Here is a 23,503-nt window from a genome sequence, read left to right on the forward strand (position 1 = left end):
AAGGTCTTGAAAATCTTTTTAAAAGAGCAGACTAAAAATTTCATGAAAATCCATCCATCCACTGAAAGTTGCATTACATCAGGCAAACGATGTTCTGAGCCCTCTTAAATTTCATTAAAAAAAAGCAAAGAAATAACAATTGCCGAATTTCTACTGCTCTGATTTTAATGAAATTTAGGAGGGCTCGGAATATCATTCTGAGAGTCAAATGTGAAGTTTTATGAAAATCCGCCTGTGGGCAGACATTTATGAAGACTATGCTGTGCCTAATCACAATTATGAACCATGATCACTAAATTTACAGCATATCATGTTGGAAAGTAAGGTTTTTGCATGTTCTGTCTTGATTTGTTATTCACTGAATTCTTACATAGAATTCAGTGAATTGTCATAGCTACCACTGGTCTTTCATCAACCTACCACAAACAGCGAGATGTTATGCATCAAACTGTCTTATACAAATAATTATCCTGCACTGAATTGATTTGAACACTATGGACAGGTATTGTTCAGTTAAAAGCATTGCATTATCCATATTTGTCAAAATGTCAATGGGATGACCACAAATCACTGGGTTTATGACATTGAAAATGTCATAAACCCAGTGATTTGTGGTTTATGACATTGAAAATGTCATAAACCCAGTGAAAATGTCACTGCATTTATGACATTGAAAATGTCATAAATGCAGTGATTTTTTTTTTTATCTATAAACATAACTTGTTTTTGTTGCACACAATAGCTCACCAAATCACCAGCCAGCAGTTGCAGTTTCTTGCCTTTTTAGTCTACTCCCCCACCCAAGTTCTGCCCATCATTCACACTGTAGCCAAATGCTCTCATCATTAAACACTACAGACTGCCATTCCACCCTTCAGTTTACCTGCTTATGCCATAACTGCGGACATTTGCTATGAATGAATCAGCGGGAGTGAAGCAAACAGTTAATTGGACTCAAGATAATTTTTTATGTAAAAGAACAGTAATTTCAACTTTAGATTTTGATCACAAACAGTTCTCGTCATACTGAAACAAATACCTTGAAAATTTAATCATTTATTCTTATAATCCTTAACATTATCACCAACTTTGGTCAAAATTGGTATCACTTTTTTTGTATTCTGGTTTCTGTTTCCTTGCATGTATTTAATTCAACCTGACTGCAATGGAGAACATTGCAGTCAAGTTGAATTAAGGAGAACAGCTCCAAGCACTAAATCTTACTACTCATAATTCAGCAAGCCATAACTATAGCAGTATATGAAACTATAATATGTATGAGATAAGTTGAAATAATGTACAGGAAGTTCTCGACTTTACGAGTTAATTCATTCCTAGCATGCGCTTGTAAAGCGAAATCTCGTAAAGCGGGAATTTATTTCCCATAGACATAAAGTTAAAAATAGGGGTTAAGTTCTCAACCATGAAATTATTTAGCTAATTAGTTTTTTAAACAATGATTGATTTATCGAAAGAAATGCAAACGTAGCCTATAAAATCAAGCAAATTATAATAAGAGAAATTATTTACGACTTACAAATGTTAAAGAATGTTTATTCTTCATCATCGACTCGTTGATCACTCATTGGTTTGTTGCACAAGAAGTCGTCTTCTTCAGAAATGTTTCAAGAGGCGTTTGTTTCAAAATAATTTTCTCTTAATTATAAATTTCACGATTGCATGCAAAAGCATTTTTTAACAGCACACAGAAATTGCAACTAACACGATTCGCACAGAGTAACAAGTTTACGAAGCTTAAAAAAAGGAATGAAGAGAAGATTCTGAAAATGTATTTGTTTTTTATACGATTGAAGTAAAGGGGAAGCACATTTCACCATAATAACGTAAAAAACCACACAATCCCAGCTATCGGTATTTTCGCAACTGCAAGAAGGTCGAGTTTACTACTTGTTTATAATTGCTTTCAGTAACAGAAAAGCCCAATAAACCGGAAAGTGCAAATTGTTTTTAATGTTTTATCGTCGTGACCTCCAGAAATGTTCTTTAGAAAAAATCACGAAGCCGTTTAAAATTGATTCTTATAACGGAACATATGATAACGATGAAAGTGTAGTGCATTTTAATGATTTGAATTGATAACTAATACAATTTACAAACCACGCTCACGACCTTTTTATGGCCATAAGGTTACGCTCGTGACCTTAAAAATGAAGTTTTAGAGAGATAAATAGCTTAGTTATACAGTAAAAATTTCAACTTCTGAGATCTTGAAACGAATTACCAAAAAACAATGTGTTATTGGGTTCACATTACGATATTTTAACGATACGATGGTGTCTCTGGAACTGATTAATATCGTAAAGCGGGGTACACTGTATTGTATAGCTAGCACGTGGTTTGGAATGCGGTATTTATGAATGTTTAACATTCATTTTTTGCAATTAATGTTCATATTTTCGATTTTGTTGATACTTGGAAAAAATAAATAAATAACTCGTAAAGTGAGAACTGCCTGTATTTACTTATTATTAACAACTGCTTTGCAGTTGTTAATAAAGTAAATGATATAATAATGAAGAGAGAGAGATATACTGGGTGGTTATAAAATAAGTTTCCTATTCAGGAGAACCTAGTTGCAAAACGGTTAGAGATAGCGCTGTAAAAATTGGCGTGTCTGTCATTTAGGACATGGGGAAGCGATTTGTAGAAGAAGAAAAAAAAAAGTTCAAATGTCCGCCACCGGGGGAGAAATTGGCACTGTAAACATGAGATGGAATGCAGGAACTCCCCGACTTACGCAATTTCGACTTTACGTAAGTTTTTGCCAGCCGGTGCAAACTGAAAAAAATATGGAAACGTATTTTGCATCTGTATGGATAAATGGAAGTAGAGGCAGTTCCTGCTTTACGAGTTCCCGGGTTTACGAGTTTTTCCCTTTTTTTTTTCAAGTATCAAGTAACAACGAAATCGAAAATATGAACATTAACTGCAAAAAACGAATGTTAAACATTCATAAATACCGCATTTCAAACCATGTCCTCAACACACATAAGCTATACAATACAGTGTACCCCTTTACGATATTAATCCGTTCCAGAGACACCATCGTATCGTGAAAATATCGTAATGTGAACCCAATAACACATTGTTTTTTGGTAATTCATTCCATCACCCCAGGAAGTTGAAAATTTCGCTATATAACTCTCTAAAAGGTCGTTTTTATAGTGTAAATTGTATTAGTTACCGATTCAACTCATTAAAATGCACCACACTTTCATAGTTATCATATGTTCTGCTATAAGAATCAATTTTGAACGCCTTTGTGATATTTTTCTAAAGCACATTTCTGGTGGTGACGACCAGAAAACAAAAACAATTTGCACTTTCCTGTTTATTGGGCTTTTCTTTTACTGCAAGCAATTATAAACAGATAGTAAACTCGATGTTATTGCATTTGAGAAATACCAATAGGTGGAATTGTGTGGTTTTTTACGTTATTATGGCGAATTGTGTTTCCCCTTTACCGAAATCTTCAATCGTATAAAAAACATAAATAAATTTTCAGAACCCTTCTCTTCATTCCTTTTTTTTTTTTTTTTTTTTTTAAGCTTTGTAAACTTGTTACTCCTCGCAAATCGTGTTCGTTACAATTTGTGCATTTGTTAATAAATGCTTATGCATGCTATTGAAATTTATAAAGAAAAGAGATTATTTTGGAAATAAACGCCTCTTGAAGCAGTTGTGAAGAAAACAACTCCTTGTGCAACAAACCACCGAGTGCCGAGCCAATAATGCGTGATCAACGAGTGTGCATTTAGTCGATGATAATAAAAAAATAAATTTTCTGTTTATACTCCGGGACGACCAAATAATCAGAGTTCACAAGATAGACAGAATACAAAAAACAGCACCGTATTCAGCAGTCACGGGCTTGAACTCCGGTCACTCAAGGCACGTATACTTAAGCACCTGCACGCCTGACCACTAGGCTACGACGGCCTAAGCTGATAATGAAGAATAAACATTCTTTAACATTTGTAAGTCATAAATAATTTTAAAAAAAATCATGAATAAGTTTCTACATCAGACATTCTGACGCAGCTCTGGGCCACAAGCCAACTATGGCCAGCATCACTAACGAGGCAACAAAAGCAGCTATTTATTATTATAATTTGCATGATTTTACAGGCTACGTTTTTATTTCTTTGGATAAATCAATCATTGTTTAAACATAAACTAATCAGTTCACTAATTTCATTGTTGATAACTATATAATATCGGAGTTTAGATACACCGTAGACAACTCTTAAAAAACTACAAAGTAGTTGTTGTGGGCATCATTTGCTCTTTCTCATATTGTGCTCTGCCTTCACGACGAGTTGCCATGTTAATGCACTACCTCGAATAAGTAACGCTTCACTAATAGAGAAGACTATTGTTACTTATTCTCGGTGAGTACCACCACCCAGACATGTTTCAAGGCTATTGTGAATTTAATGTGAAAAAAAACCCATTGGACCAGATCAAACAAATGAATTATAAAATTCAAACCATTTGTCCCTATTAGACTTAGAAAAGCAAAAAGGTAGAGGGAAAGTAATAGTAGTAGTGGAGGAGGAAAAGAAACATGTCGAAGAATGAAAGGGACAGTAACTCTTCAACTCACACCACCTCCTTCACACCTTCACAACTCACACCTTCAAATTCCTCCAATAGGTAACGCTTCCCCAGTAGAGAAGACTGTTGTTACCCATTCTCGGAAACTCCGTGAATATCAGGCTCCCCAGACATGTTTCAAGGCTATTGGCCTATCATCAGTGGGTGGGCAGGTACCCCAGACATGTTTCAAGGCTATTGTGAATTTAATGTGAAAAAAAACCCATTGGACAGATCAAACAAATGAATTATAAAATTCAAACCATTTGTCCCTATTAGACTTAGAAAAGCAAAAAGGTAGAGGGAAAGTAATAGTAGTAGTGGAAGAGGAAAAAAAACATGTCGAAGAATGAAAGGGACAATAACTCTTCAACTCACACTACTCAAAAACTCAAATTCCTCCAATAGGTAACGCTTCCCCAGTAGAGAAGACTGTTGTTACCCATTCTCGGAAACTCCTTGAATATCAGGCTCCCCAGACATGTTTCAAGGCTATTGTGAATTTAATGTGAAAAAAAACCCATTGGACCAGATCTATCAAACAAATGAATTATAAAATTCAAACCATTTGTCCCTATTAGACTTAGAAAAGCAAAAAGGTAGAGGGAAAGTAATAGTAGTAGTGGAAGCTATTGGCCTATCATCAGTGGATGGGCAGGTACCTAGTAATGCAGACATGACGACCCAGTTGTGAAGTTAATCACACAATATGAGAGATGCCAAAAGGTGTATAAGATAATATTTAAAATAATTAAATGCACAAGGCATAATACATTAAGAGTTTAATATCTATATAATATCGGTGTTCACAACTGGGTCGTCATGTCTGCAATACTAGGGTACCTGCCTACACACTGATGATAGGCCAATAGCCTTGAAACATGTCTGGGTGGTGGTACTCACCGAGAATAAGTAACAATAGTCTTCTCTATTAGTGAAGCGTTACTTATTCGAGGTAGTGCATTAACATGGCAACTCGTCGTGAAGGCAGAGCACAATATGAGAAAGAGCAAATGATGCCCACAACAACTACTTTGTAGTTTTTTTAAGAGATGTCTATGGTGTATCTAAACACCGATATTATATAGTTATTAAACTCTTAATGTATTATGCCTTGTGCATTTAATTATTTTAAAAATTGTTGATAACGTAATCCCTATATTTAACGTTATGTCTATGGGAAATAAATTCCCCCTTTACAAGCGCGCGCTGGGAACGAATTAACTCATGAAGTCGGGAACTACCTTTATTGTGAAAATATTCTAATATGAACCCAATAACATAGTGTTTTTTTTTTTTTTTTTTTGTAATTCGTTCCAAGTCCGTGGACGTTGAAAATTTTGCTATATTACTAAGCTATTTATCACTAAGGCGCATTTAGGGCTAGAGCCTCAAGCTGCGAACAAATTTAGACTATGTATATAAAGTGCTTAGCATCATAATGCACAGCCATTTCTGAATAAACAGAAAATTTTTAAGGTGGCATCGTTTTAGGTTATATCTCATATTGTGAATACCTTCACAACGAGTTGCCATGATATTGCACTACTTCGAATAAGTAACGCTTCACCTAAGGAGAAGACTAGTGTTACTTATTCTCAGATAGGTACCACCACCCAGACAGCACTGTTTCAGGGCTATTTATGTATGTATGTGAATATCTACTCGAATATCCACTTGTCCCTATTAGACTTAGAAAAGCAAAAAAGGTAGAGGGAAAGTTATAGTAGGAGTGGAAGAGGAAAAGAAACAGTGTAGAAGAATGAAAGGGACAGTAACTCCTTCAACTCACACCACTCAAAAACTCATAAACTCCTCGAATAGGCAACGCTTCCCCAGTGGAGAAGGCTGTTGTTACCTATTCTTGGAAACTCCGGACATCATCAAGCTTCCCCTAGCAGCACTGTTTCAGGGCTATTTGGCCCTTCGTCAGTGAGTGGGTAGGTACCCAAGTGATGCAATGATGGCAAAAACAGTTATGAAGTATAACTCCACAATATGAGAGATGCCTGATGGTGTATGATGTATTTAGACTAAGGTGCATTTAGGGCTAGAGCCTCAAGCTGCGAACAAATTTAGACTATGTATATAAAGTGCTTAGCATCATAATGCACAGCCATTTCTGAATAAACAGAAAATTTTTAAGGTGGCATCGTTTTAGGTTATATCTCATATTGTGAATACCTTCACAACGAGTTGCCATGATATTGCACCACTTCGAATAAGTAACGCTTCACCTAAGGAGAAGACTAGTGTTACTTATTCTCAGATAGGTACCACCACCCAGACAGCACTGTTTCAGGGCTATTTGGCCCTTCGTCAGTGAGTGGGTAAACCTAAAACGATGCCACCTTAAAAATTTTCTGTTTATTCAGAAATGGCTGTGCATTATGATGCTAAGCACTTTATATACATAGTCTAAATTTGTTCGCAGCTTGAGGCTCTAGCCCTAAATGCGCCTTAGTCTAAATACATCATACACCATCAGGCATCTCTCATATTGTGGAGTTATACTTCATAACTGTTTTTGCCATCATTGCATCACTTGGGTACCTACCCACTCACTGACGAAGGGCCAAATAGCCCTGAAACAGTGCTGTCTGGGTGGTGGTACCTATCTGAGAATAAGTAACACTAGTCTTCTCCTTAGGTGAAGCGTTACTTATTCGAAGTGGTGCAATATCATGGCAACTCGTTGTGAAGGTATTCACAATATGAGATATAACCTAAAACGATGCCACCTTAAAAATTTTCTGTTTATTCAGAAATGGCTGTGCATTATGATGCTAAGCACTTTATATACATAGGCTATTTATCACTTTAAAAGGTCATATTTATAATGGAAATTGCACTACACTTTAATCATTATCACATGTTCCGTTATAAAAATCAATTGTGAACGTCTTTGTGATATTTTTCTATTGCACGTTTCTGGAGATCACGACAAAAAAAAAAAAAAAAAAAGAATAAAAACAATTTGCACTTTCCGGTTTATTGGGCTTTTTATGTAAGCGCAATCTATTATAAACGGGTAGTAAACTCGATCTTATTGCATTTCGGCCATGCTCTTGCTTGAGGCTAATGCAGCGGGAGAATACAGATTAATACCACTGATTGTGTACCATTCTGGAAATCCTCGTGCATTTAAGGGATCAATAAAGCCACCCTACCCGTGCATTTCCGATCGAACCAGAGAGCATGGATAACAGTATCTCTCTTCGAGAATTGGTTTAAATGCTACTTCATTCCCGAGGTTGAAAAATATTGTAAAGACAACGACGTTCCTTTCAAGATTTTGCTTCTATTAGATAATGCTCCTGGATATCCTATGCATCTAGATGATTTCAATTCGAATGTGAGAGTCATATTTCTACCGCCAAACACGAATTCACTCATCTAACCTATGGATCAGGGTGTTATTTCAAATTTAAAAGCATATCATTTATGCACATTTGCTCAGGCATTGTCGGCAGTAGACGGTGAGAAAAATTTTATGTTGAGACTTGGAAAGCTTACAATATTTACCACACCATCTGAAACATTAATAAGGCCTGGGCGGAAATTACTAAAAGTTGTTTAAATGGGGCATGGAAGAAAATATGCCCACGGCACATAAAAGCCTTCGAAGGATTTGAAAAATACGAATCACATGAAGAGGTTACAGACAAGATTGTCAAGGTTGCAGAGCTACTTCAGTTGGAGGTTGATGCCAAAGATGTGGAGGAGTTAATAGAGGAAGAAGAGAAGGAATTATCTAACAAAGAACTTATTGACTTGCAGGCAGCTTTAATGAAAGAAAATGCTGAAGAAGCTCAGGATGAACCAAATGAAGAGCTAAGACGGTTCATCATCAGAGAGATGGCAGTGGCATTTCGTGAAATTGCATCGGCAATGGCGAGGTTTGAGAAGATGGATCCTGACAGCGAACGATTCTTAAAAGTTAACAGAGGGGTGAATGATATGCTTGCTACAAAGAAATCTACGATGAAAAGAAAAAAGCCACTATCTAGTCATCCATTAATATGTTCTTTTGTAAGGTTGAGCGGCTGACCTCTTCTAAATCTCCACAACCCTCAACCTCTGCAGTGGCATACTAATCAGCTGAAGATTAGTATGCCACTGATTCTGGCAAGTGCTTGAGAGGTAAAACTTACTGCCATTATGCCTGTCTCCTCTTTTTTTGTAATTTTATAATTTTAAAATTTTTTTAAATTGCACGCATTTGTAATTTTTCCTGTGCATGAGATAAAATATTGAATAAATAATTCTATTTACATGTTCGTCGAATATTTCTTTTTTTTTGATTCAATCAATTCAGCAGGAACAGTTGTGAGTGCTGTACAAGCATGGGGGAAATTCCTACTTAAGGTAAAATCTGACATGTATAGATCACTAGAACACAACCCTTACGTTAATTGGGGAGTGGCTGCACTTAACTGATTAGATTTTAATATCCGAACTTAGAAATCTACAGATATTGTTCTATGTGCTTTACTTCACTTGAGATGGCATTCTGAAAACGGAAGACTGCGTACGACAGTTTTGCATAACATCTCATTCGGAGTGTTGGTTACATGCTGTTTAATGCTTGCTTTCAAATCGACAAGCGTCTGTATGCTGCCATGGTAAACTCTGTCTGTCAGGTATCCCCATAGCCAGAAATCACAGGAATTGAGATCTGCTGATCGAGCTGGCCAGAACTGCAGTCTCTAGAAATGCGATCATTTCCGAATGTTGACTGGAGCAGTTCCTTCACTTGTCGACCGTGGGGATAGGCATCATTGTATGAACACGTCTCCAAGCATTGCTTTTCTTGCAGAGTGGGAATGCACTAGTTACCATACACCTTACGACTCTTCAAATAAAAATGGTCTGATTATAAATTATGCTGTGAATCCACACCATACTGTAACATATGAACTTTGGTGGCCTTTCATGCATATCAGATGGATGAGAAGGTCCCCATATTCGGTAGTTTTGTGCATTTATATCCCCATAAAGAGTAAAATGTGCCTCATCAGACCACAAGATCATTCGAGTCCATGTAGTCAAGTTCCAAACGATCCAGAAATCGTAGAGCAAAGTCTATTCATTGTTGCTGATCACAAGACTAGTTTTTGCACTATGTGAATGTTGTACGGGAACCAGTGTACAATTATTTGAAGCACTTTATGTATAGTAGACCAAGGGAAGTTCAAGTCTCTTGACACCTCTGATTGGTAGTGTTTTGCATTCTGACCTGGAGGCCATTGCAACTGCCACTTCATCCACTACCTCCATTCCAATTCATGGTCGTCCCCTGCCTGGTATCAAAGTCCCAGTGACTTCAAAGTCCTTTACGTTTCCAATATTCATGTAGGGCTGCATTAGCATTACTATTATTCTGGTAGAACAGTTGTAGTACAAGAGCACATTCCTTTTTCATAAGAGCCACAATGGTTATCGATGGTGGCATTGGCCTTTCTGCTTTTATCTAACAGGATGTCATTTGCATAAGCAGCATGTCTTGAAGTAAATGACATTTACATGTGCAACGCCGTTCCCCCCTGGTGGCGGAAATTTGAACTAATTTTTTTCCTCTACAAATTGCTTCCCCGTACCCTAAATGATATACCCACTGATTTTCACAGCACTAACTCTAAATATGATTCTCCTATTTCTACTCCTTTATTTACTACGGAAGAGCTTCAAAAATGCAGTTTCTTCTATGAGTAGTAACAAATGCCCAGGAACTGATCTACTGGAAACCATTTTCATAAAAAGATTCTTCTCTATTAGACCAAACCATCTTTTGAAACTCTTCAACGTGTCTTGTAGCTAGGAATTTTCCTGTTATTTGGAAGTCTGCTCTCATTAGAATATTCCCAAAACCAGGTAAATCACCAAGTGATCCTAAATCATACAGACCTATTGTTTTATCCCACTTAGGCAAGTTACTAGAAAAGCTAATGGCATACAGATTTAATCAACTTCTTTTGGAAAGTAATCTATCTTCCTTTCTTCAGTATAGATTTCAGCCTGGTTGTAGTTGTGAAGATGCGTTTTTTGAATTGAAAAAGTTAACTGATAGCTCTACTTACCATATGCACTGACAGTTTTTATTGATTTTGAAGGCACCTTAGAATCGCTCATTGTTCTAGACATCTCTTCCTTTTGTTCAAAAGTTACTTTGCTGAACTTTTGAACAAAGGTTCAGCAAAGTAATTTGGTTTGGATGTTACTTTGCTACATCCAAACCAAACATCAGTCGGCATCCAAAGCCGTTTCTTGAGGGTGTCCCCAGGGTTCCATTCTTGGCCCTCTTGTGTGGAACCTCATCCTTGATGATTGGCTGTCTTCTCCCTCCAACATGGCCACTGTGCAAATGATTGCCTTTGCCGACGATCTCTCCCTCTTAGTACATGGTAACTCCAGGTCCCAATTGGAACAACGGGCTAACTCTGTACTCGATAACTTGCTGGATTGGACTCAGAAAAAAAAAAAATTAAGAGTGTCACCATCTAAAACCAAGATGATATTTCACAGAAAACTAGACCATAATAGACCTCCAGTTGTCAAGTTTAATGGAGTATCTCTGCCACTTGTTACCACTCATAAGCATCTTGGTATTATTTTTGATGAAAAATTGTCATTCTTACCACACATCCAGAATACAAAAAGTGAAAACTTTTATGGCCATGTTATTCAAAATCTCTTGGCAGTACTGGGGTTTAAAAAAGGGAACCCTCAGAATTCTATATTACAGTGTTTATTCCAATTGTTACATATGCAGCCAGCATATGTAACAATTGGAATAATAGTATGTAACAGTGTCCAACGGACCTTTTTGCTAGCTCTCTTGAGAACTTGTAGAACAGTTTCAACCTCATCTTTGCAAGCCATCACAGGCTTATTACCTCTGGATCTGTATCTTATTTACAAAGGCTTTGTTTACTATATTTGTAAAGGATATCCTCTTAACTTTTTCCGATTTGACCTATGATTCCACTGCCGATCCAAAGAATGAAAGAGCGAAATGTTGGACTGAGCTTCATAAAAGATGGCAAGTGAGATGGAATTCCTCGACCAAAGGTGCAGTGACCAGATATTTTATACCTGATATTAAATTCACTACCTCAAAAAGTAATCAGTTTTGGTTCTACCCAAGCCTTGTCACATCATATATTCTAACTGGTCATGATTCTTTGAATGCTCAGCTTCTTCAATTCAATCTAGCAACGTCAGATACCTGTTTCTGCGGTACCTCTGAAGACTGGAGTCATGTCTTATTCTTCTGCTCAGTTTACCAAGATTTAAGGCAAACATTATCTAGTACAGTGCATAATTTGTCTCCTGGAAATGAAAGATATCTTATTGCAAATCAAAATGCCTTCTCAGCTCTACAGGAATTTGCCACACAGGTTTTCAACAGACGACGTGGATTGCTGAGCTGACTTCTATACTCAACAAAGCTACTTTTTTTTTAATAATAATCATTATTTTAACATTTTATCTAATTAATTTATTATTATTATTTATTTTATTTATTTATTTTTAGAAACGTAATAATATTTTGTCCATTAATTTTTTTTTTTTTTTTTTTTGCTAGTCCCTTAGGGGGCACGATTTGCTGGTCTCCAGTTTATTAGAGATGGGATTTTAAACTGCTTGTACCCAGATTTGGGCTTCCTGGGTATGGGAACTGCTGGCATCCATTGCTATTACACTTTCTGCAGTGAATGCGGGATTCTTTGTGGTATTCACCACCGTACGTGATTATAGGAGACTGCTAAACCCATAAGACTTGCGTTTATTCCTATGGGTGCTTGAAATATTACATTTAGTTTAGTATGTGTATAGTTGGACCCGCCTCCTCGTGGTGTGGATGGGTACTGGGAAGCAACCTTCCTGGTGATCGCTGCTTCCTGGTAGCAAAGTGGCTAGAAACAGCTAAACAACACAACAACACACGCAGTATGCAAACATAACACTACACTCATTTCTGGCCATTGTATAGTCTTGTACATCATCACAGAGAACCATAGTGGAGATAAACTAACGTTTAGGGGCCGCCTTGCGTAAGACACAACATATGTCTACACATAACTGTTTTGACAATAGGGTCTCCCGAATAGGGAAACTTATTTTATAACCACCTGGTATATAGTTTTTTTTTTGTCAATTAGTAATTTTTTGCATCCATCAGATACTGCTGCGGGAAAAACAGAAATGGCGGAATTAAAAGATGCAGGCAAAGCACAATATGTTCATTTTGGTGTGTGGAAACTAAGCAGTGGAAGGACAGCAAAGGTTTTGTACAAAGAAAAAAGAATATAAAAAATATTCATATAAAAGTTACTTGGGATCACCCGATCCTTTCCTGAAACTTGCTAACTCAGCCACTGAGTGTGGTATCATTGTCAGGATTTGAACTTGGGCCTTTTCTACCAGATCTGGAAAGGCCCAGTACCACCACCTGATCAAAATTTGTAAATCTTGTGGAACAGAGTTGGCAACTTTAATTGTTGAGCTGTGGCAATCTGTTTGGGTCTTAATTAGTTGTAATCATGGTCACACTTTAACATGTATGATTTTTCTCTGCCTTGGCAAAAAATTAGATACTACATCATTAAGTAATAGTGGCTACAAGAATGAGATTCATATTAATTTATTGCAGAATTTAAGAAAAACATTACAATGGCACAATTTGCCCTTTGGAATAAATTGGGTAAATAAAGAATAACACTTGTCGTGGTTTTTTTTTTTTTCCCTCTTATTTATTTAAAAGAGAAAATTCAAAAGATGTGACTGCATTTCTACAATTTTGGCAATTAAAAGTTAAGGGTTCACTCCATTGAACAAGGGCATACACTGAGGATTGTGCTTGAAATTACCCAAATCTTCTAATACACCACCAGGAGAACAAATCCATGGGTCTTCTGTATCTTCTTGCCACCCGTACAACTGTTTTTTGAGTTCAGTTACCACAGTTTTGTAACTGATATTTCTAATTACATTGTTTGTTTCCTTTGGATCATTATTGAGATTATAGAGTTCCCACTGATGTCGGTAATAATAATTAGTCAGATTCTTGTACCACTTTGTTTGCATTTTGAAATGTGTTCTGTTCAGCAGATCTTGGAAGGTTGGGGATAAATAAAAATCCTGATCAATGGGAAATGGCATCTTAAAATTGAGATTATGAATCAACTTGAAGTTTGTTGTACGTATAGCTCTCATGGGATAGTACATTGTTATTTCATGAAGACTGTGACTAGCAAATGCTACATTTTTATCTGATTTTGACTTCAGAACATCATTTCTGAGGGCTGGGAGTATAGACTTTCCTGTAAGTGTGACAGATCTATTACTAAATATTTTATATTTGGGATAACTGATTGAAAACCAGTCTAGAATAGTTGGAGTGATATCTACGAGGCTTACAAAGTCACTAATGATCTAGAAAAATGAGAATGCCATTAATTATTTTTATAATGAAATAAAATCAATACACAAGAATTCTGATAACTGTTGTATCATTATTTCCACATTATAAACAGCCCTGATAATGGTATGGTGCTATGCAATACAGGAAATACCTGCTAAGGAAAGAAACAAACAAAAAAAATGAAAAATAAGTGAAATCCAAAATTTTAACCTGTGCTACTTGGATGAGAATAATTTTAATCCTCATCTTTGTTCATAGTTATTTGGTCTTTAAAATTGCCCAGTTGTAATAGAGTTATAATCGACTGTGGGCAGTAATTGACTGTCACATTTTTATAATCAGTTATATGCAAATTAGTTGATTATGAAGTCGTGAGAGAGAGAGAGAGAGAGAGAGAGAGAGAGAGAGAGAGAGAGAGAGAGAGAGAGAGAGAGAATGGAATTATTGCCTGAGTTGTAACAGCACTTTAGTTTTTGTTAACACTGGTTCGAACCCTACACTCTCATATTTTCCCCTTCTTAAGTTTTTTGTTGATTTCACAGTTAACTTATTTGCATATGATTATTTCAATTATTTGAAATAATCAATTAATTATTAATCATTTGATTATGCCCATCACTAGTTTTAACTCATTATATCTTTAAATAAAAACTTTATTTGAAAGTATCCTAGTTACAACTTTCTTAATTTTCTTTAATTAGACAATAGTGGCATTTGGTCCAACAGACCCCTCAGTGAAATATCTCTGCAAATTAATTTCCAATTAAATATTACTGAGTTTTACTCAGAATCTCCTCCTACATAGAGACTAACTTGAATGTTCTGTAAAATCTTGCTACTCCTCTGAAAACTTTGTCATTGCCTACAGGGCCGGATTTAAACTTGTTGTTTCCCTAAGCTTTAACATGTATGAGGCCCTTCTCTCTTAGTTCACCGGTGACAATATTAAAAAAGGATTTTTTAAGATGGAGCGAGGCTCCTTGTAATGTGATGCTCAAAGCTATACCTTGTTTAGATTATACATAAATCTGGCCCTGATTGCCTAAGGCAGTAACAAAGTTTGCAGTGGAGGCATAGCATATCTCCTCCAGAGAAGGCATGATCAGTGAAGTCTGTTGCCTAGCATAGGATTGCCTTTTTTGATGTGAAAGGTAGTATTTACACTTATACTGTTGAAAGAAGTGCTGTATATGAATAATGTTTGAAATGTCTGGATTGATACCACAGCACAACAACCCAAGCATGCACAAAGCCTCAATTATTGGGGATGGTACATTATGAGTTTAGTATCAACACAGTTTCTTACCTTCCCCGATGTCTGGATCTTGTCTCTTGTGGCTTTTTTTTTCTATTTCCTAAGAGGATGAACTAAAAGGTTATTTTTCCTTGTACACTTTAGAGAATCCATTGTCTTTTTGGCTGCTCTGAAGTGTTTTGAAAATTGGTGGCAAGCCAGGACAAGTGTATTCAACTAGATAGCAGCTAAGTTAAAGGAAGGAACAAAGTTTTATATTTTTAATTTAATTTGTCTCAATCTTTTTTTCCATCACCTCTTGTATATTAAATATATAGAAATATAAAGTAGAGGTATGCTTGATGTTAAATTTTAATTTTATTAATTAGCATATGGAAGAGATCAACAGTTTCATGTTTATATTTTGTTTATAATAAAAAGAGAAAAACACAATAATGTGCCCACCCACCCCCACCAACAGAATTAATAAAAGTTTTGTTTTGTTCTCGAAACCTGTGCTCCTGAGCTTACTCCTATTCTTTGCCGCCTTTTTTCACTTTCTTATTCCAAAGGTGTTTTTCCTTTTCCTGGAAATTTGCTCATATCCAGCCAGTTCCTAAAAAGGGTGACAAATCCCTCCCATCCAATTATCGTCCCATTGCAATTACTTCTACTCTTTCTAAAGTAATGGAGAAATCAATTAACCGCCAAATTTTAAACTACCTAGAAACCTTCCGTCTGATCAACGATCGCCAGTATGGATTCCGTCAGTGTCGATCCACTGGTGATATTCTGGCTTATGTTACCCATTTATGGACTAAATCAATTGAAAGGTTTGGTGAAACACAAGTAGTTGCTCTTGTCATCTCAAAGGCTTTCGATCGTGTTTGGCATAAAGGTCTTCTAAACAAGCTTCCATCTTATGGTTTTCCAACTGTTTTTAGTAATTGGTTATCCAGTTTTCTCTCTGGTCGCTCACTGAGGGTGATGGTAGATGGCTCTCTGTTTTCTTACTTCTCCACTAATGCCGGTGTCCCCCAAGGTTCAGTTCTTTCCCCCACTCTTTTCCTCTTGTATATTAATGACCTTCTTCCATTGACTGGAAATCCTATCCATAGTTTTGGCGATGATAGCACATTGTATTCCACTTTCCATTTTGAGAATCCTTGTCCTGCTCAATCAGCTTCAACTTCTCGAAAATCTGCTACCAATTCCTTAAATGCCGATCTTCAGGTAATTCTCCAGTGGGGCAAAGACAACTTAGTTGATTTCAACCCTTCTAAAACTCAGTCTTGTCTTATATCTCGCAAAAAGGATTCTTCTGCTCCTATGCTTATCTTTAGTGACACTCCGATTTCTAGGCAAAATGATATATCTCTTTTGGAGATTACCCTGACTTCTAATCTCTCTTGGCACAAGCACATTACAAATATTGCTTCTTCTGCATCTAAAAAACTTGGTTTTCTCTTTTGCTCTTGGCATTACTTTTCTTCCAAACAGCTGCTCACTCTGTATAAATCGCAAATCCGTCCTGCCATGGAATATTGTTCCCACATCTGGGGTGGTGCCCCCAAAACCTCTCTCAGGCTTCTTGATTCCATTCAGAAGAGGACAGTTAGGTTAATTAATGACTCATCTCTAACAGAGTCTCTGCACTCGCTGTCTCATAGACGTACTGTTTCTGCTGCATGCCTCTTCTACAGATACTTGCATGGGCACTGTTCTTCTGAATTAGCTTCTATAATTCCTGCTGTCTCTTTCAAAACAGTCCGAATACGTGCCGCCACCAGCCAACATCCATTTACTATCCAACTTCAAACTCACAGAACCAACTTTTCATCTTCCTCGTTTATTCATTCAACTGCCGTTTTCTGGAACAACCTTCCTTCATAAGTATTTCCTGAAAATTACAGTCTACAGAAGTTTAAGTCCAATGTCAACAAATATCTTCTTTCGTCTTCTCAACCTCCAACCCCAGCACGGTACTAAACACTATAGGTTCTAACAACTCTCGTGTTTGGGGTTTACATTAAAAAAAAAAAAAAAAAAAATGTGTGGAGTGGTACCACATTGTGCTGGCATATTTGGCAGCTGAGTAGCATAATGCCAAGTGAGTTTCTCTTAAGGTATTAGGCTGTGCACCCCATTTTGAATTTGTCAGTCTTTTTAGAAGATTGTTGCATGTAGCAATCTGTTTAATGTTTTCACAGTGTTTCCTGTATGTCAAGGCTTGGTATAGTGAGATGCCCAGATATTTTAGGGCATCACAATGCTCCAAGGCAATACCCTGCCACTTAATGTCCAACCTTTTGCTGGCGAGGTTGTTTTGCAGGTGGAAAGTACAGATCTTACTCTTTGTGTCGTTAGGTGTCAGGTGATTATTTTGATAGTAGTTTGGGAGTTGTTGGAGTACTGTGGCCAGTTTACCCTCAATTTCTTCAAATGAGTTTTCCTGTGCAGCCAGAGCTTGGTCATCTGCATAAATAAAAGATCCAGTTTGTGTGGGTAATGGTTGGTCATTTGTATATAGGTTGAAAAGGATGGGTGACAGGTTGCTACCTTGAGGTAGACTATTAGGTTGGGTGTTCCATCTGCTTCGTTTAAGTTGGAACTCAACAAAGAAAGGGCGGTTTTGTAACAGGGTAGCAATCATTTTAGTAATGTTATTTTCCTTGGTCATTTGCTGAATCTTAGTCAGTAGTAATTTATGGTTGACTGTGTCATATGCAGCAGCAAGATCCACAAAAATAACGCCTGTAATTTTCAGCTGTTGGAAGCCATCCTTGATAGGGTAGGTTAGATTAAGGATTTGGCTAGTGCAGGACTTTCCTGGTCTAAATCCTGCCTGTTCTTAGATTAGTTTCGGGTCCACACAGGGTGTAAGGTGGTTCAAAAGAATACGTTCGAAGAGTTTATATAAATAACAGAGCAAGTCAATAGATCTATAGTTATTTGGGTTGTTTTCATCCTTCCCTGGTTTTAGTATGACTTTAGATTTTCTCCATATCTTGGCTATGACTTTAAATTTAGGGCTAGGATGTTAGATTTTTACCATATCTTTGAAACCTGACATTCTTTGAGACAATATTGTTTTTATGGCAGTAACCAGGTGCATCTGTAAGGACATAGTGCTGGTACATGTGTTTAGTGTATGTTCTGTTGAATGTTGTATGCCAGTGCCTGGCATTTTGCTACCAGGGGGCAGGGAACACCTGGTTCCCTGCTCCCTGACTCCCATCTCTAGCCATATGGAAGCAGCCAGGCTCAACTATCAAAATCACTTACTGAAGTGATTTTGATAGTTGAAATCACAAAATCCTTGAGGTATCCAGACAAGCTGGAGACTTCAAGGAAAAAAGTTATGAAAGGAGAAGTTTGTAGAGGGAGAAGTATGGGGATTGGTAGGGAAGGAAAGAGGATAGAAAGAAGGGGAAGAAGATGAAGGCATCCCCTGAAATGGAAGAGAAGTCCATTCCATTTTCAGTAACAGAAAACAGGAACAGAGTTAAAAGTGGACAGTTGTCACTATAATTAATAATAACTATCATTATTTACAAGTTAGCATCCCAAAACAAGCAATTTTCTTAAAAAAATCAATCATACACATCTTATACATGTAACCATAGGCAATAGTCTCTAATATCATTCTTTATGTTAAATAGGTCAACAACCCACTTCCTGATTCAGACTCCAAAGTGTTTAATTTGTTCATTTTGGATGTCATCTAATCCCACAGCCATCCCTGTTTTTAACTCATGAATGCCAGATTCAAGTTCCAAAAGAGTATAGGGTTCACTAAGCTCATTAGTTTTGGGAGGAAGGCTCTTGTCATTCCTGATACAGTCAGTCCTCGTATAGCACAATAGTTGTGTTCCTAGAAACTCTCGTGCAATGCAAAATCGTGCAATATAAACAGGCCCTATGGGAAAAATAGGGTTAGGTGCTGATCACCCAAGATTGAACACACATTTGTAACCAAAACATTACCAAAAACAATAAATAATCGTAAGAAAATACGTAAGTATTTTTTTATGACTATTACGTAATAAAATATTGCTAATGCTTTTGCTTCTATCGTAAGCAAACTTGTTTTTTGTTTTATTTTCTATCCAAACAGATGACAGCCATTCCATCTCTTCCAATTCTTTGTGTCTTAATCTGGATTTTAATTACACTTTGAGTTGTTCCTGCTATGAAAGTTTTTATTTTCTCTGCATGCTTTGTAATTCTCAGCGTTGCCTCATTTAGGCCTGTAGCACGTGCAATATCACATGGTCTTTCATTTCGCTCAAAGTATTTCACAATTTCATATTTTTTTCTCTATCGACAGAGGCGGACTGGCCATAAGCCTTATCAGGGGACCGGTGTGATTTTGATCATAAACGCTAGTGTGAAGCTACTACAAATTTTCCCGGGTAAGAATTTTTGATTCAGTCCACCTCTGTTTATCGACATTGCTTTTCTTTTTGTCTCTGAACCTGTAGTTTCTTCACCAGGATGCTTCCTTTTCACACCTTTTAAGTATTTTACTCATTTTTAGGGAATAAAGCACAATTACAAAATAAGGAGGCATGCTTGATTCACATAAACAAAGCTGTGCGCATGTAGCAGCTGAATAAACAATCACTGTAAAGACAGAGACAACTCTATTAACACCTCACTAGCTCACATTTTACTAAAGCACATTTCTGGAGGTTATTACCATAAAACAATAAAAACAATTTCCAGTTGCATTCCTGCTAGTGGAATCTGTTATAAACTGGTAATAAAGTCGATCTATTTGCATTTGCGATAATACTGATAGCTGAAATTTTACGTTATTATGGTGAAATGTGTTTCCCTTCACTGATATAAAAAACATAAATACATTTTCAGAATCTTCTCTTCATTCCTATCATGTTGCGTTCAGTTGGGGGTGATTCCGCGTCCGACTGCCATTTCTTGTAAACACAAAGGTGAATCATGCATAAGCGAATTCGGTTTGTGTTATATACGATATAGTTCCCCTATTTATAAATCGTGTATGATCGAATTCTTGTAGTGTAAACACGTGTTATACAAGGACTGACTGTACTCCGAATTTTCTTCTTTGTCTTTCCATTCATGAAAAGTTCATGTGCAATTTAGTTAGCATTCATCACGTTCACATATTGCTTTGGGGTCGTAGGATCATTATTGAGTTTTGCCATAAGTCCCCATGCAGTACGACTATCCGTTGACATGTCCAGGTTTTCCAGGAGATAAATCCATTGATTACTTTTCTTGCTTGCCATGGCCATCACTAGTTGATCTCCAGCCTCAATGGTTTCTATATCAAATGAGTTGGTCTCAAAAAGTTGTGTATATTTCCGGAGCAATTTGGTGGTTTTGTCAGATAGTCCAGGAACATACACTGTCCTATATCCTCTTGGTACGCTTTCTCTAGAGATCCTTTTGAGAGCTTCAAGAAAGGAGTTGTAGTTATCTGGATTTGGGTTGATTATAGTAACTGCATTCTCCAACAGGGTAGCAAATGTTCTCCAGTTTGCTTTTTTAAAGTTGAAACGGCATCTAAAGGGGAGCATTTTTGGGAAAATTGAAGCAAAATTCTGGCACATAATGGGCCTGTGCTGTGTGTGAAGGATTAGATCACAGATGGCTTCTGCACATTGTTGTCCAATGATTTTACTTACAAAGATAAGATCTGGGTTGTCCTTGCTTCCATCTTCTGCTGTTGAAGGATACTGATAGTTTTGCATCGTGGATAAGGGTTAAATTATTTGTTTCTGCACAGGTTTCAACTGCCAGCCCATTATCATCAGTCTCAGGATAGCCCCCAGACAGCTTAGCTGACTAATTCTTTCATAACAGATTGTACAACCAGATATTTCTTGCTGAGGACCTGAAATCCAAGAATTCCCAAAATCAAAAATGCCTCTTGTTCCAAACTCTGGATTAGGGGTCCAGTATGTATTTTGTCTTTCATGTATAAAGAATGAATAAAACAGGTATAACAGTCACTACTGTTTTAGCCATCATATGAGAGGCCTTATGTATATAAAATTAGCCATCATATTAGTCCTGGTGTATATAAAATAGGCAAATATTGAATACTGTAATTTCTTCAAATGAAGTCTCCAAAGGTATGTGAACTTTATAGATGGCATAGATTTACTTTTCTGTTAACACATGTAACTTACCTTTCCCCACATGTCCTTATGGAATGGATCGGATACCATCATTGGTTCTGCCAATCCAGGATCGTAAAGATTAGTTCGTCCACTAGGGAATGGTATACCATTATCTGAAGAGTATATAATCAAAGTATGATTCAAAACCTCATGGTCTTTCAGTTCTTGCAGAAGTAACCCAACACCTTTAAAAAATTCACACTATCAGATTGTATGTTTAAAAATAAGATGAACATATGTTTTACAAAAATAAATCAAGCAGGATATTATTACACTTATACTGAGTATATGCATAAAGGCACTCCTCAATTTACGTACCTGATTGGTTTATTCATGTAAGTCAGTCCAACTCTGGTCTTGTAGATAAGAAATACACGTTCAGTACAGTACAACTCACCGAGATTATAATCCCCAACAAACTTCACCAGGCTGTATGTAAAGTATTGTTTACAGCATTTTACAATGTGTAACTGAGTTAAATGAGGCAGAAAAAACACACAATGAATAATAAGGTAGAGTAGAGTATTTATTCCAAAGTAATTTATTCTAATACCTGTAAACAGTATAGCATATAAACAAGATACAATATACAACACCAAAAATAAACAAGAGTTTAATTTGCTCACATTATTGTCGATGTTATGGAGATGGAGGATCATAAACTTTTGATGACACAGATTCTGGTGATCTGGGAGCAGATTTACTCTTCGTAGTACTACCTGTGGAGGTGGATGCCATATGTTAATGTCCGCTTTCTTGAAAAACTGATGGATTTTAATCAGCACAGTATTCTTCTTCTTCGTAGATTAGTTTGTAGCAGGCAATGGCATTGTTTACACCTGTTGCCACTTTGGTGAACCTCTCGATCTTGAACTCAAAAGATGATAGTCCTTTATCTATTAAAGAAAAAGCTTCAGGTAGCTGCTTTCAGGTGAAATTTTTTTCAACAACTTCTTCTTTAGTGGCCTCCTGCTGTGTCTGTTTTTTTCAAGTTCGAAGAAATCCTCGTTGGTCTGCTCATGAGAGTGGCTTTCCAACAATTGGTAAACACACTCTTCCTCAACCCCGAGATCCACATTTTTCAAGACTGACTCTACCTCTCCAAATGTATGAAAGTCATGATCAAATTGTGGAGTGAGTGAGTTTCTTCCAGATCCCATTCATATTTGATGATGTTATCTCATGCCAGGCAGCATCTATATTCTTGATTGCATCATAGATGTTATATTCCTTCCAAAACTACTTTAAGGTCATTCTACCATCTCTTTCTGTTAAGGCTTCCTTAAAAGTTTTTCGGCTAAGGTAAAGAAAGCCTGCACAAGAAGCATGCAAAAGTTTAATGAAATTTACCAGTAAAAGTACTTTGCCATAACAGCATTTATATTGTTGCTCACTCGGTAAACAGATGGTGGGTGTTATCGGTCAGGAGTAGAAGTTTAATTCCAAGGGGAGCTTGAAACCCTCCCAAAGTGGAGGGGGTAACCTGATCTTTTTTCTTTAGAATCACTGATGGACTAGTGGATAAACTGTTTATTAAGAAAAAAAAAAAAGGCAAAGAAACCCACACGAGAAGCACGGCAATTTTCGAGAATGTTTACTGGTGAAACTACGTTACAAACATTTTTTACAACGCCAGAACTTCCAATATGATTCTGTTCGTGATTCAATTAGTGATTCTAAAGAAAAAAGGTCAGGTTACTCCCCTCCAGGTCGGGAGGGTTTCAAGCTCCCCGTGGGATTCAACTTCCACTCCAAACCGATAATATCCACCTTCTGTTTACTGAGTGAGCAACAATACAAATGCTATTACGACAAAGTACTTTCACCGGTAACTTTCGTCAAACTTTTGCGTGTTTCTCGTACAGGCTTTCTTTACCTTAGCCAATTTTTCATCTGTAATAAGCCTTGAATGTAGCAACAGCTCCCTAATCCATTGGCTAGGAGAGAGAGAGATGGTATTGGGAAGCAGGTACACCACTTTGACATTAGAAAGAAAATCACCCAGGTGAGGTAGATAGCCAGGAGCACTGTCCAATACTAACAGGATTTTGAATG

At 36.9% G+C, this 23,503-nt stretch overlaps 1 protein-coding gene across 1 annotated transcript in view; it reads right to left on the bottom strand.

The window, feature by feature from the left end:
• Window positions 1–13,329: 13,329 nt before the first annotated feature.
• Window positions 13,330–23,503, bottom strand: part of Sgsh (N-sulfoglucosamine sulfohydrolase) — an 86,566-nt gene continuing 76,392 nt past the window's right edge. Inside the window, exons 5-6 of the mRNA XM_090378356.1 lie at window positions 21,458–21,633; window positions 13,330–14,055 (exon numbers count right to left, since the gene is read on the bottom strand). Coding sequence (XP_090234482.1) covers window positions 13,435–14,055; window positions 21,458–21,633 — 797 coding nt within the window. The 3' untranslated portion in view covers window positions 13,330–13,434. The remainder of the gene's footprint in view (window positions 14,056–21,457; window positions 21,634–23,503) is intronic.

This window comes from Mastigoproctus giganteus, chromosome 7 (genome assembly GCF_048544385.1).
Source record: "Mastigoproctus giganteus isolate SK-2022 chromosome 7, ASM4854438v1, whole genome shotgun sequence".
Lineage (NCBI taxonomy): Eukaryota > Metazoa > Arthropoda > Arachnida > Uropygi > Thelyphonidae > Mastigoproctus > Mastigoproctus giganteus.